The sequence below is a fragment of the Dipodomys merriami genome, unplaced genomic scaffold (assembly GCF_024711535.1).
Source record: "Dipodomys merriami isolate MVZ:Mamm:240054 unplaced genomic scaffold, mDipMer1.0.p SCAF_6, whole genome shotgun sequence".
NCBI lineage: Eukaryota > Metazoa > Chordata > Mammalia > Rodentia > Heteromyidae > Dipodomys > Dipodomys merriami.
Window position 1 is genome coordinate 72,700,112 of NW_027206179.1, and position 13,344 is coordinate 72,713,455.

At 40.2% G+C, this 13,344-nt stretch overlaps 1 protein-coding gene across 3 annotated transcripts in view; it reads left to right on the forward strand.

The window, feature by feature from the left end:
- Nucleotides 1-8,947: 8,947 nt before the first annotated feature.
- Nucleotides 8,948-13,344, forward strand: part of Tpte2 (transmembrane phosphoinositide 3-phosphatase and tensin homolog 2) — a 71,198-nt gene continuing 66,801 nt past the window's right edge. For all 3 annotated transcript variants that reach the window (XM_070003170.1, XM_070003171.1, XM_070003172.1), the window contains exons 1-3: nt 8,948-9,033; nt 11,803-11,859; nt 12,937-12,963. In XM_070003170.1, the coding sequence (XP_069859271.1) occupies nt 8,975-9,033; nt 11,803-11,859; nt 12,937-12,963 (143 nt within the window). In that variant the 5' untranslated portion in view covers nt 8,948-8,974. The remainder of the gene's footprint in view (nt 9,034-11,802; nt 11,860-12,936; nt 12,964-13,344) is intronic.

Here is a 13,344-nt window from a genome sequence, read left to right on the forward strand (position 1 = left end):
CTGTAAGGGAACTGTAGCTCAGGAAGTAGAAGACTAGCCTTCAGCAAAATAGCTCAAGGATAGCACCCAGATCTGATGTCATGCATCAGCACAGGCGCACCCACGCACACACACAGAATCTAATATCCCACAGTAATATTCCATCCCTTTGATCTTTGTCTCATCTTTCCAGCCTATGTCTTCAGGATACCAATTCTTCAACATTTTTCAGGATCTTCAACCTGTTGATCTCCCTACTAACTCCTACCCATTGGCCATCTCTTCTACATTTTCTTTCTGCCTGTGGAAGATTTAATGACCTGTCACTGAACTGACTTGTAAAAGTATTTATTTAGTTATTATTAAGTAGTTGTACAAAGGGGTTTCAACTCTAAAAGTCAGGTTATGAGTGCAATTCATCTTGATGAATGTCACCCCTTCTTTTCCTCTCCCTTCCCTACCCTCAGATCCCTTAGTTCATAATGTACATAATATACATTGAATTTACTACCCTTTCTTTCTCCATTCAGAAGACGTTTTGGCTTCCTAAGATTAACTTTGTTGAATGGTTTGATATTAACTGACATTAAACAAGAAAACCTTGATATCTTCACCTGTAATCCTATTTAAGAATCTGAGGTCTGAGAACTGAAGTTTGAAGCCAGCCCTGTAGACCAAACCAGTAAGACTCTTACTTCCAATTAAGTGCAAAGAGCTAGTGGTACTAGTGGTAGAGCACCATTGATTGAAAAAAAATAAGCAAGAGCAAGAGGCCCAGTTCCAGCAAAAGACACACACACACACACACACACACACACACACACACACACACACACACAGATATATACACATTCATTCTCCACAAAACATTAATAATTTAAATATATTCACCCTATTTTTTTCATCATCCCTTCCACACAAATACAAACTCTGCCTCCTTCCAGACTTATCTTTTAGGACATGTTAAAATGATGGGTAGTAATAAAAATCATACAAGTGAAAACACCATTGCTACTAGCTCCATGGCCATATGGAAATCATTTATTCAGCCACTTCATTCATTCCATATGAAATAAGTACCCAGTTGCCATCTATTAGCTATATAATTTGTGCAAAACCACAGCAAGTTTTGTGACTGTGTAGCTTACATCATGTTCTATGTAAACTACCCAGTGTCTCATATACATAGGACTAATTGTGATCCCCTAGCCAAAGAGCTGGAGGCCCACTTGAGAGAAGACCCAAAGCCATCAGATGAGAGCTTTTCATCAGCAGGCCTTCCATGAGACTTGTATTACAGCCCCCTTTTCCTTTCTTTTATTTTGAAGAGATGATCTCTCTGGAGATTGACGGTCTTTTTCTTCATCCCAACAGTTTCACACTGGGACCCTTGGTCTTTGTGGTCTTCCAGATCTGGTGTGCCCCCTGCTTTGCCTGGGATTTGTGTGAATGAATTCTGGGAGCTCACTCTGGGGCAGGGCCAGTATCATGGGTGGAACTAATGCAAGGGTGAATGTATATATCAATGCCTATGCTAAGGGTGGGCTGAGGGTGGACTCTACGCTGAGGGCGGCACATATGCTGGGCCTGTCAATGCTGGGCTTGGGGCAACATTGAGGGTGGGCCTACCTGTAAACAAGCATGTAAGGATGTACCTCGGGGAAGGCCTTATGCTGGGAGCAGGCCTATGCTGGGGACAGGCCTATGCTGGGGGCAGGCCTATGCTGAGGGTGGTAAGGGGGCGGGCCCTATGCCACAACCAACCTATACTCAAGGCAGGCTTGTGCTGGGGGCAGGACCAATGCCAGGATTGGCCCAAGAAAGGGGCAGGTGCTATGCTGGGGCGGAGCTTATGCTGGTGAGTGGCCTGAAGGACAGACCTTTAAAAAAACTTTTTATTGTAAAGATACTGTACAGAGAGGTTACAGTTACATGAGCAAGGTAATGAGTCCATTTCATATAGAGCATTGTTACCCCTCCTCTGTTTTCCTCCTACCATCCCTTCCCTCTCCACCTCCCCAACTCTTCCCTCCTCCCCCCACAAAGTTATAAAGTTCTTTTCTACAGTCTTTTTTAAAATATATTTTTTATGATTATATTTAAGTAGTTGTACAAAGAAGTTCCCATTCAGTCTATGAATACAAGGTGTCTGACAACATTGTCACCCATATCTCCTAACCCATCCTTTCTCACACTTTTTTTTAATTGAGATTAGGTGGTTACATAAATTTCACATATTTCACAGTATTGTGGAATAGTGATATTTAGTTAAGGCACAGACACATTTTAACCTTCACAAGGCACATTGTCATTATCATGGTCGATACAGTTTGTGAATTTTATGAGCTTTGACAATACAAATTACTTCTTGGACATCAGGTGATGATTACATTTCTTTCCTTTTGCTTAGTGTAGGCTGTTCCCTCTTTCCCTCTCATTCCTCCCTTCCCATAGGTGCCTCGGGGTTGCTTCTGTCCAGTGCAGCTGATGGGCTCCTTTGTTGTATGTTGTTCAGTTTCCCCCTTATGCCGTGTTCTACTCATGGCTTCCCTCCATCGTGTGCATGTATCTCCCTCCCCTCCTCTCCCCCAAAGTTGTGAAGTTTATTTTCCTCAGTGTCTTGTACATCTTGTTACAATGGGTCATCCTCTATCCGGACAGAGCTTTGATAACCATTACCTCCAACTTTCCTCGAGGAAACTTAGTTCTGTCTCCAGCACTTTCCTGGGGCAAGATGTGGGGTCCCTTGCAAAGAGCTTCCCGAAAGCCTGGGAGACCTTTTGGCCTGCCGAGTTGCTCTGCAGCTCTGCTCATCTGTGGAGCCCACTGGCCTCTAAGCAGCCTGGGAAGCCTCAGGACCAGAGGCCGCTGCCTGGGAATCTTAGCTGCCAGGCCCGGATCGCTCTCCATTGGAGCTTGGTGGAGCAATACACCTTGGGTCATCTCTACTGCTGTTTATCTACCTCTTGAGTCCTGTGATCTGTGGGGCTTGGCCGAGTGGTGGAGCTGAAGGCCCCGACTTGCTGCGTGAGGGTGCCTACCTCACCCAGCTATGCAAACCATGCAGTGAAAAAAAAGGCACTTTAGGCGCTAGTGCCAGAGCGGAGGATTTTCCTGGTCACCCTGCTGAAGTTTTTCCATAGCTTTGGTGCACAACCTTATCCAGCCCCAAGAGCCGCAGTGTTCTAGAAACATCGGGCCTGGGTAGTAGGATCATGATTGCATGTGTGCCAGCTCTTTTGCTATTGAAGAGCAAGACACCAACCAAGTTCTCTCACTGCAGGACCTGTATCCAGAATGTGGAGATGACCCACATTTCTGCCAGGACTGGCTTCCAGAAGATTTGGGCTTGACCATGAAGTTCCTAATGTCCTCAATGAAGCAAGCAGGAACGGTGTGTAGAACGCAGGTGAAAGGACAAGCCAACCCAGGAGGCCGGGGCCAGGATCACCTTCCACAGACTTCAGGACCTCATTTCCGGAGCCATCGTGACAACTCCACCTGTAGGCTGGCTGTGTTCTAGGGCAGAGAATCTGAGACCAGTGTCTTCAAAGCCTCAGGAATTGAACAATTCTGCATGCATGGAGGGCCTAACATCCATCCCATGCACCTTCAGATGGCAATGTAGTTTATATTTGCCTCTCCTAGAGGTAGAGGGACATCTGGGGTTTTCAACCTATGTATTGAGATCCTACAGTTCACTCTTTTTGAGGTATACACTTCAATACACTTTATTTGCATTTACAGGGTTGGGAAGCTATCACTTAATATTACTATTCTATAATTTTAGACATATTTCTTCACTCCAGAAAGAAACTCTGTACTCAAGACTAGTCAGTCTCTTATTCTCTTACTGACTTCCCACCAGAATCTTAGGACAAACACTGAAGTATTTTTTTCTGCCCTGTGTTTTTATTCCAGACATTTCATGTAGCTATGACATGGCTTGTTTATGGAGCATATTTTCAGAGTTCACCCACCTTAAAGTACATATCTATCTATCTATACTTCATTGCTTTTCATTGTCAAATAATATTCTGTTGTATAGGTATCCCCTTAGTATCAATGACTAATTAATAGTAGTATGAACTCTTCTAAACTACCTTTCCATCTTCTAATGCCTTAATCCATGTTTCTTTTGAGATGTTGTAGTTGTAAGGGAGACTATTTAGTCCTTATTTAGGGTTATCCTAGGTAATTTTTATTTGAGGCTATTGTGGATTGCAATTCCTATTTAAACTTGGTATTGCCTAGTAACTACAAGTGGTATAGCCATATTTCTCATGCACATGCATTCCATTTTAATGAGAATCCCCTCTTCTTGCTCTTTCCCATCTCCCACCCCTGTATTGTTAGCAGCCTTTAGTGAGATTTCCACCTCATACATAGCTTCACTGTAATTTGATGCCATTTACCTTCCATTCTCCTCTCCTTTTTATTTCCCCAAACTGTCCCATAAGTTCTATGTGTGTGTATATACATATATATATACACACACACACACACACACACACACACACACACATATATATATATATATATGCCTTTAAAGTCTTCATTCTACAAGTGAGAGAAAACATGATATTTGTCTTTTTAAGCTTGGCTTGTCTCACTCAAAATGATGCTCTCCAGTCCCCTCCACTTTATTGTAAATGACATGAGTTAAGTATTTCTTTATGACTTGAGTAATATTACATGATATATATGTATATATGTGTATATATGCACTGTAATTACCTATCAGGTGTCAGGCACCTAAGCTGATTCTGCCATTTGTCTATTACAAACAAACCTGCAATAAACATGGGTATGTGGGTGTCTTCCTTGTATATTGATTAGACTCCTTCAGATATATATACCCAAGGGCAGTATGGCAGGGTTCTGACGTATACTATTTTTAGATTTTTAGAGCCTCCAGGGCATTTCACATGCATATGATGTCCTTTAATCAGATTGACTACCTTTGCTTACTCCCTCCTTCCCCATTCTCTCTACCCTTTATTATTCAACAGCTTTTATCTTTTATAATGAGCTTCATTATGCCATTTTCAGTTACAGATGCACTGTTTTCCAATAATTTTCAGCATTATTTTCCTTTCTTCTTCCTCTTAATGCTACAACAGCCCCTCAATGACAAAATGTTGTATGTTTGGGTGTATGATCTCCTGTATCTGTTTACATATGTGTTTTTCCACATATGAGAGAAAAAATATGACTTTCTTTTCTGAAGCTGGACTGAAAACAATATAACTTTACTCATCTTTATGGCTGAATGTTATTCTATTGTGCATCTCATATTTCTCATTGTGCATATCACATTTCTCAATCCACTTGACAGTTTCTAAGGCATCTGTTTCCATAGCTTGGCTATTGTAAATAATGCTACAAAGAAAGTATATTTATAGCTGCCTCTCTTATATTCTGATTTATCTTCCTTCAGATATATGCTGAAGAGTATTTTCACTGGATTGTGTGGTAGACCTGTTTGTTTTTTGAGGGATCTCCATACTGATTTCCTTAGAGCTTATACTTATTTACATTCCCATCAACAGTGCATTCTTTCTAGTATTTGCTGCTGTTTGTGTTCTTGGTGATGGCCATTTTGACTGAAGACAGGAAAACTCTTCCATGTTTTTATTTGTATTTCCTCAATGGCAAGGGATTTGAGCATCTCTTCACGTTTGTACTTTTTTCAAAATACATTTGTCTTTCTGGTTTATTTGCCCATTCATTGTGTTGCTGATTTTTATGGTAAGTTGTATATGGAAATCACCACAGAGTTATTTCTACTGCATTTAAAAAGTTTTATTTGTCTGGCATTTATTTCCTCTTTCAGGCTCATTCAATCATAAATAAGGGGTATAATGTTAATTTACAATTATTTATTTTTTCTCAATTCTTTATGTGTGTGGGAGCAGGACTTGCTTTTAATCTGGCCCAACATTGCTTTGTGTACTCCTTCTACTTCTACTTCCTTACATTGCTGGGGATGATAGATGTATACCACACATTCCAGCAGGCTTCCCTTGACGCTAGGATAACAAGTGTGTAACATTTTACTCAGTGATTGGTTGAGATGTTGTTTCATGAGCTTTTTATTCCCGGGATGACCTTGATTCACAGACTCCCCTCTCCGCATCCCAAGTAGATAGGATTGGAAGCTTCAGCCACCACTCAGCCCTGTTTCCTCCCAATTCCGTGAAATGGTAGCTTGAGTAATTAAAACATTTCCCACAAGGCAGTGGAGCCATGGCTTATGTGGTAGAGCTCAGGGATGGCACTCAGGCCCTGAGTTCAAGCCCAGCACCAACAGAATAGTCATTAAAAAATTCCCCAAGTCCTCTCTGTCCCTTTTGCCTATTTGAACCAAATTAGGTACTGTTCAGAAAACATCCAGGCCCTTGCTCATTCTGTCTAACCTATAGGGAAAGGCAAAAGATAATCAGAATACATTACACATAATTCTGAGATATCCTAACCTGTTACTGGGCATAGGATGAAAAATGGAGAGGAGATCCCCATCCAGGACTTCTCCACTTTGCATTGTCCTTCCCTTTTATTTGTAGCTAATGTAGGCTTTGTGTTATCATTCTTCCTGAATTTTCTCTTTTAAGTACCATGGTGACAATTTTCCTGTTACCTGTCATGTTCTCTCTGGAAGTTCGTTCCAGTACCAACTCTTTATTTTTAGCTAACATATGTCTCAGCTTAGTAAAGCCTTTTGTTTCAGAGATTTCTTAGTTTCATCAGTTTGGGTTAACAGAAGAATTCCCTCCATTAGATACAGGAGAAAAAAATGGGCAAGATAGTTGATGTTCTGAAATTATTATCCTAGGCTCTTTGGCCTTGGTACATGCTCCCCTCCTTGGGCTCCCAGTCTTTAAGGTGCCTGTGTCTTTAATTTTCTGTAGTTAGGAATGAACTACATTCCATTCCTCCTTCAGTGACATCAAGCTGACCAGTGACATCAAGCTGTTTGGGATTACCGTGGGAACAAAATTCGTATTCTCATATTTGTTGTTGAATGCCCAACAGGTAAAGACCATGGGGTGAGGGTCTGAGCAAGGGTAGCCTTACTGACTTCCCAATATGTCAGTTGGGCATGACTTCTCATCTTTACCAAAAGAATAAAAATAAAATGAATGAGTTTTTTTGAGGGAGGGCTTGTGGGATGGTATGTGGAGGACAGAGGGCTGGTGGGAGGAGATGTGGGAGAGAGAAGGCAGGCTGGGGTTTTTGGAGGTCAGCTGAGTGAAGTGTTTGGGTGTATGTGTTTGCTAGTACTGGGGTTTGGACTCAGCACCTGGGCACTCTCCCTTAGCTATTTTTGCTCAAGGATAGTGCTCTTCCACTTGAGCCACAACTTCACTTTTGGCTTTTTGATGCCCTACCATAGGAGATTAGAATCCTAATGGACTCTAAGTCCTAGTAGATTTGCCTGCCTGGCCTGGCTTTGAACTTCACTCTTCAGATATGAGCTCCTGAGTTGGGATTTCTGCTGAAGTTGAGTGGAAGATTTACCTGGAACCTCCCAGGGCCCACTTACCCTGAGCGTGAAATCTAGTTGTGATACTGTGTTGCTGGCCAGGAAATGGGTGATTTGTCTTAACAAGCAAGCTTGAATAGGGGGAATTAGGAATTAAAAATACTGAAAACAAAACAAAAATCCAGCAAAGTTCTTACCCTGAAAGGTAGCGGGAGAATCAACTGCCATCTAGATCTGGAATAGGGTTAGATCCTCCTTTATGTCCAGTTGTATATAAATTGAAAGATGTGAGACTGAGACCAATCATTTTGTCCAATCATTTCCTGCTGCCCCTTACCCTCTTTTGAACCACATCAACCACAGCAGAAGCAGGGCTGGCTACAGGTCTTCTGCTTTGCCTTGCCTCTTCCGGTTCACATCGGTGGGGCACCAGATGCTAGACTGAGAGCTTTGAGCATTCTACTTCCTTTGTGTGTGACCTGTATGGCTGGATGGGATGGGATTTACAAGTGTCTGCTCTAGGTCCAAAAGTCAGAATCAGTATTTTAGCCTGAAACTTTTATTATATATATATATATATATATATATATATATATATATATATATATATATATATATATATATATATATATATAAACAAGGAATATTTTCCTATTTGTTTCTATTTTTCTCTTTCTTGTCAAGGGTTTACAAAGTTACAGCACATTTCTGGTAGCCTCAGTGTAGACACCATATTATTACTTATTAACTTGGCCATTTATTTGGCAATTTTTTGTTTAAGGGGGAGTAATACTAGGGCTTTCACTGAGGTCCTCAAACTCTTGTAAAACTTTTCCACTCAAGGCTGATGCTTTACCTTTTGAGCCACATCTCCACTTTCAGCTTTTTTTCCTGGTTAATTGGAGTCTCATGGATTTGTCCTATCTTGGCTTGCTTTGAACCAAGATCCTCAGAACTCCTAAGTAGCTAGGTTTAAAGGTATGAGTCACCAGACCCTGGATGGTAACTGTTGACTTCGAATTTTCTTGTGTAACATATATCCACTCTATGAAATATTGAGGAGCATATCACTTTCTCTCTAATGCTTTTGAGTTATACTGTACAATGTTTCTAGATAGAAAATCATAAGTTATCATGATGTAGTGAAACTGGTTTTATTTAACTTTCTAAGTCCTCCTATGTAGCAATTGGATTAATCTGTAAAGTATCTTGTACTTTAGCTAAACTTAATATATTTTGAAGATTCAAAAAGTTTTTCTGTATCTGGAACTAAAATATGAAAGGCAATTGCAGAATGTATGTCTCAAGGAATTGATAAAATCTACAGAATTATAGATCTGATAACTTTGTGGGCCAAAAATTTGGAGATGCTGAACACTACCTAAAAGCTTGGTATTTGTGGCTTTCACCTTATTTTTAGTGATACTATAAGTCTGTTTTAGAAACAATGAATATAAAATTCTTATGTGCTTTCCTTTTCTTAGGATTATTTGAATTTGAGAGATTTGTATGTTCAGATCCATTTGCAGATCCGTGTGCCACTGGTTGGTACGCATCAGACGTAACAAGTAAGTCATAGCATTCAAATGTGCTAAATTTTGAGCAAAAATCCTAGGCTTGTTTAGTGAAATCAGGAACACAGCTATACCTTTTTTCTTAATAATGTAAAGTATATGGAAAATGTTATTTAACATGTTCACAGATTAAAGGCCTTGTTCTATGCCTTTACTGTTCGTTAAAATACTGAAGTTTAAGCACTGTGATAGCCATGTTCCAGTCCCTTTAAGTTTCACTCTGGGGGTGGCTGGTTATTCTAATAATAGTGGATAGTGTGTTAGGGATGAGAAACTGGTATTCAGCCTAGCTGTGTTCCACAAGGATGGCCACAAGGGCTTCAGGTAATTAATTAACACCAGAAACATACTTCATTACCATGATGAAGGTAAAATTAGTTTTTATTAGTGATATTAGTGCCTTACAATTCAGCATTATGTATGATAGACTCTGAAAACATAGTTGGGCATGGATGGCTGCAATCCTAACTACTCAGGAGGCTGAGATCTCAGGATTGTGGTTCTAAGCCAGCCCAGGTAGGTAAGTCCCATCAGATTTTTGTCTCCAATTAACCACCAAAAACCTAGATGTTATGCATATACCAAGTGATGGAGTGCTGGCCTTGAGTACCCAAACATTGAATTGAAGCCCCAGTAACTGGCACCAGAAAAAATCCAAAGGGAAGAAAGATGTGACTCAGCCAAAGTATTTTAACGGTAGCTCACATTGTATAAATAGGATGTAATAGTCTGAATAAGGCCTGTGGTGTATACCATTGGAAGAAGGTTGATTCTTATCAGATCCTGTCTTCAGCTGCTGGTTTATTCATGTCCCATGGAGAAGACAGTATCTGTGCCCCCAAGCAGCTTACTAAGGTAGTTTTTCAGGCTTCATAAAGTGCAGTTTTCCCTCACTATATTACAGTTCCCTTTTTGCAGCTTCACTGTATCACGGGTTAAAAATTAAATCCAGGGGGCTGGGAAGGTGGCTCAGTGATAGAGTGCTTGCCTTGCATGCATGAGTCCCTGGGTTCAATTCCTCAGCACCACATAAGCAGAAAAAAACTAGAAGTGGTGCTGTGGTAGAGTGCTAGCCTTAAGCTCTGGGACAGCACCCAGGCCCAGAGTTCAGGCCCCACTACAGACCCCCCCCCCCAAGCAAAAACAAATTCAAATCTGTATTGCAGAGTTTTTGCTATATCATGGGATTTTGCTGATAAAATTATGTAGGTTTAAGAGTATAGAAAGTGGGGCTGGGCATGTGGCCTAGTGGTAGAGTGCTTGTCTAGCACACATGAAGCTCTGGGTTTGAATCTTCAGTACAGAAAAAGCCAAAAGGGGCACTGTGGCTTAAGTGGCAGAGTGCTAGCCTTGAGCAAAAGAAGCCCAGTGACAGTACCCATCCCCTGAGTTCAAGCCCAGGACTGGCTAAATAAATAAATAGTGTAGAAAGTGTTTAAGAGCATGGGAGGTGTTTATAAGTATAGAGTGTGGTAAAGATTAATAAGAGAGTGGGAAAGGTTTACGAAGCCTTAAACTATAAGCATATATCTAAACACACACACACACACACACACACACACACACACACACACACACACACATACACACACTAAAATATACTGCTGCTACTTCACTGCTACTTTCATCTATCATAGGGGTTGATCATTGTATACTCAGTTAAAGGAGTTCTTATAGCATTCATAAATGTCTGATGCTTTGGAGCCCCAAATAGTTCACTAAGTAGTCTATATATAAGGGGTTTGTTCAGTATCTTCTAGTTTTCTTCCTTGACAGAAACCAACTGAAGTGTACATTCTTACTTTTCCATACCTTTGCATACTTTTTCGTGTTATAGTTCTGTGTTGGACTCCTGGTAGAAAGCAGTAGCTATGTAGAGATGACTTTGTTTTGGTTAAATTCAGTCTTTTCTGTTACTACTACCACTACTACTATGACGACTAGTACCATTATTATTATTATTATTTTGTATGTGTATGTGTATCTGTCTTTTTTGCTTTTTACTTTTTTCTTTTTCCCAGTGCTGAGGATCAAACTCGGGGCCCTTCTCATGTTTTTCCACTGAGCTAAATCTTAATTGTTTATAGTCTAACAAAATATCCTTTAAAAATGAATTCATAGGAAAGAAAAATCATTCTAATAAACTAATTTTTGAGGGCTTGAGCCCAGGAGATTACTTCATAAGTACTTCATAAAATGCTGTATAATTGAGCTCTATACCATACTGTACCATAATTTAGACCACTCTTGACCTGTTTACTGTCTCTTTCTTACAGAAGACTCAATAGCAATTAGTCCATGGTATTAGAATATTTGTTCTAGTGTTTTTACTTTTGTTTTTCTTCATAAACTATTACCTGAAACCATCCTTTCATTTCTGACTTACCCAGTGTTTCATTTACCAATGGATTCCAGGCTAGCCTGAATGGTACACAAAATAGGGAAGAAGAAGAGGAAATTCATGAATTCTAAACTTACCTTCTTTCCTTCTTCCTCTTTCCTTCACACACACACACACACACACACACACACACACACACACACACACACACACACACGATTTGTGCACCTATCAGATTATTTCAGGTCTCAGTTCTGTGCTCTGAAGTTGTTTCTTTAGCTCTGTCAAACTTTCTTGTTTGTATTTGTTTTGCTTTTTTTTCTTTTGCTTTTTTACTTTTCTATCCTGAAATCCTAAAGTACCAAAAGTCTCATTGCCTTCCAAAATGTCTGACTGCTTTTTTTGTGTTTTCTACTTTGTAGCAGAGTTATACATGTTACAACAGATACTAGAACAAACTATCCAGAAAATGAACAAAAGTAAGTTGACTTTACTAATATGAGTTGTAAAAGGCATTGGGACTTGATGACAGATTTCCTTAAAAACCACTAGTTTCTGTAGGTAAGTGGTAGAGAATTAGCCTCCAGCAAAAAAGCTCAAGGACAGCCCCCAGACCCAGAGTTCAAGCCTGGACCATTAACAAAAACAAATAAAGTAGCATACAACCTATTTCACAGCTCTAGAGGATCGAAGTGTCAGGTCAAAGAGCCTGCAGGGTTGGCTCTTTATCAGGTCTTTAAAGAATTTTCTCAACCCTTTCCCCCTATTTTGCTGTTTGTCCACAATTCTATGATGTGTATATTCATCCTATAAGTCTGCCTTATTTTGTAGAAGACATTTTTTCCTAGACCTAGAAAGATAATTTCTCATAAATCTGATTCCAAGGTTTCCAGTCAACAAGAACAATGTAAAGACATAACTTACCTTGGATAAAGGGCTTAATCCCTTGCTCTGTGACAAGATTGTATCTGCTTGAATCTGTGGTAACTGGATTTCCTAGTAAAATCTTGTTGCAGATTAGGGTATGTGTGTGTTTTTGTTGTTATGGCTAGAGTTCAGAGCCTTGTACCTATTCTGCTTTTTTATTAATGGCTGATGTGTTAATTCTTTAACCCTTTTTCAATCCACCATTTTGCTAGTTAGTTGCAGATGAACTCTCTAAGATATCCCAATTTGGGTAGCTTCAAATTGTTATCCTTTGTTCTCAGCCTCTGAGTAGGTAGGCTTATAGATGTGAGACAGAGACATGCCCAGCCATCCCAGATTATGTTGAAAGCACAAAAAGGGAGATCACTGAATAAGCCAGCAGAGAAAAAGTGTGACTTGAAATTGAGCACCTAGCTAGCAAGCACAGGGCTCTGAGTTCAGACTAAGTACTTGAGAGAAGTGGTTTAGGAATAGAAGAGCTGGAGGTTTAGCTCAAGAGACTGAGCCTGCTGCCTAAAACTGCCTAGCATGCCCAGGCCATGTTTTCAGTAGTCAGCACTGTAGAAAACAGTGTGATTTCAACTATACTGTCCAACTTAATTTCCTGTTTGTTTCTCATTTGTTCACAGCAGTACCAATGAAGGTGTAACTACTGGGTGAGTTGTTTTCTTTGGTGATCTGCATGGTAAACCATTTTGGAATATGATAACAATCGACAGAATACATGAGGACCTATCAAAAACTGTATGAAATAATTCTCAGTTTTGAAATTAAATAGAAAATGATAAAGCAGGTCAAAAGAGACTTGGTCATGGTCTGCTGTAAATTCAAGGACTGGCAGTCACAATCTTTAGAGGATCAGTGGCTGCATGCATACATACAGCTCATGAAGAGTCAAAGGAGGTGAAAATCCCTCTCAGAATCAAGCAGGTAGTCCCAGTTTTCTGCAGAACCCAGGAGAATGGAGCTCATCAACCCTGGACCAATGCTTCATTCTCTAGGACTCAGTAACCTTGAAGGCCCACCCCCCCATCACA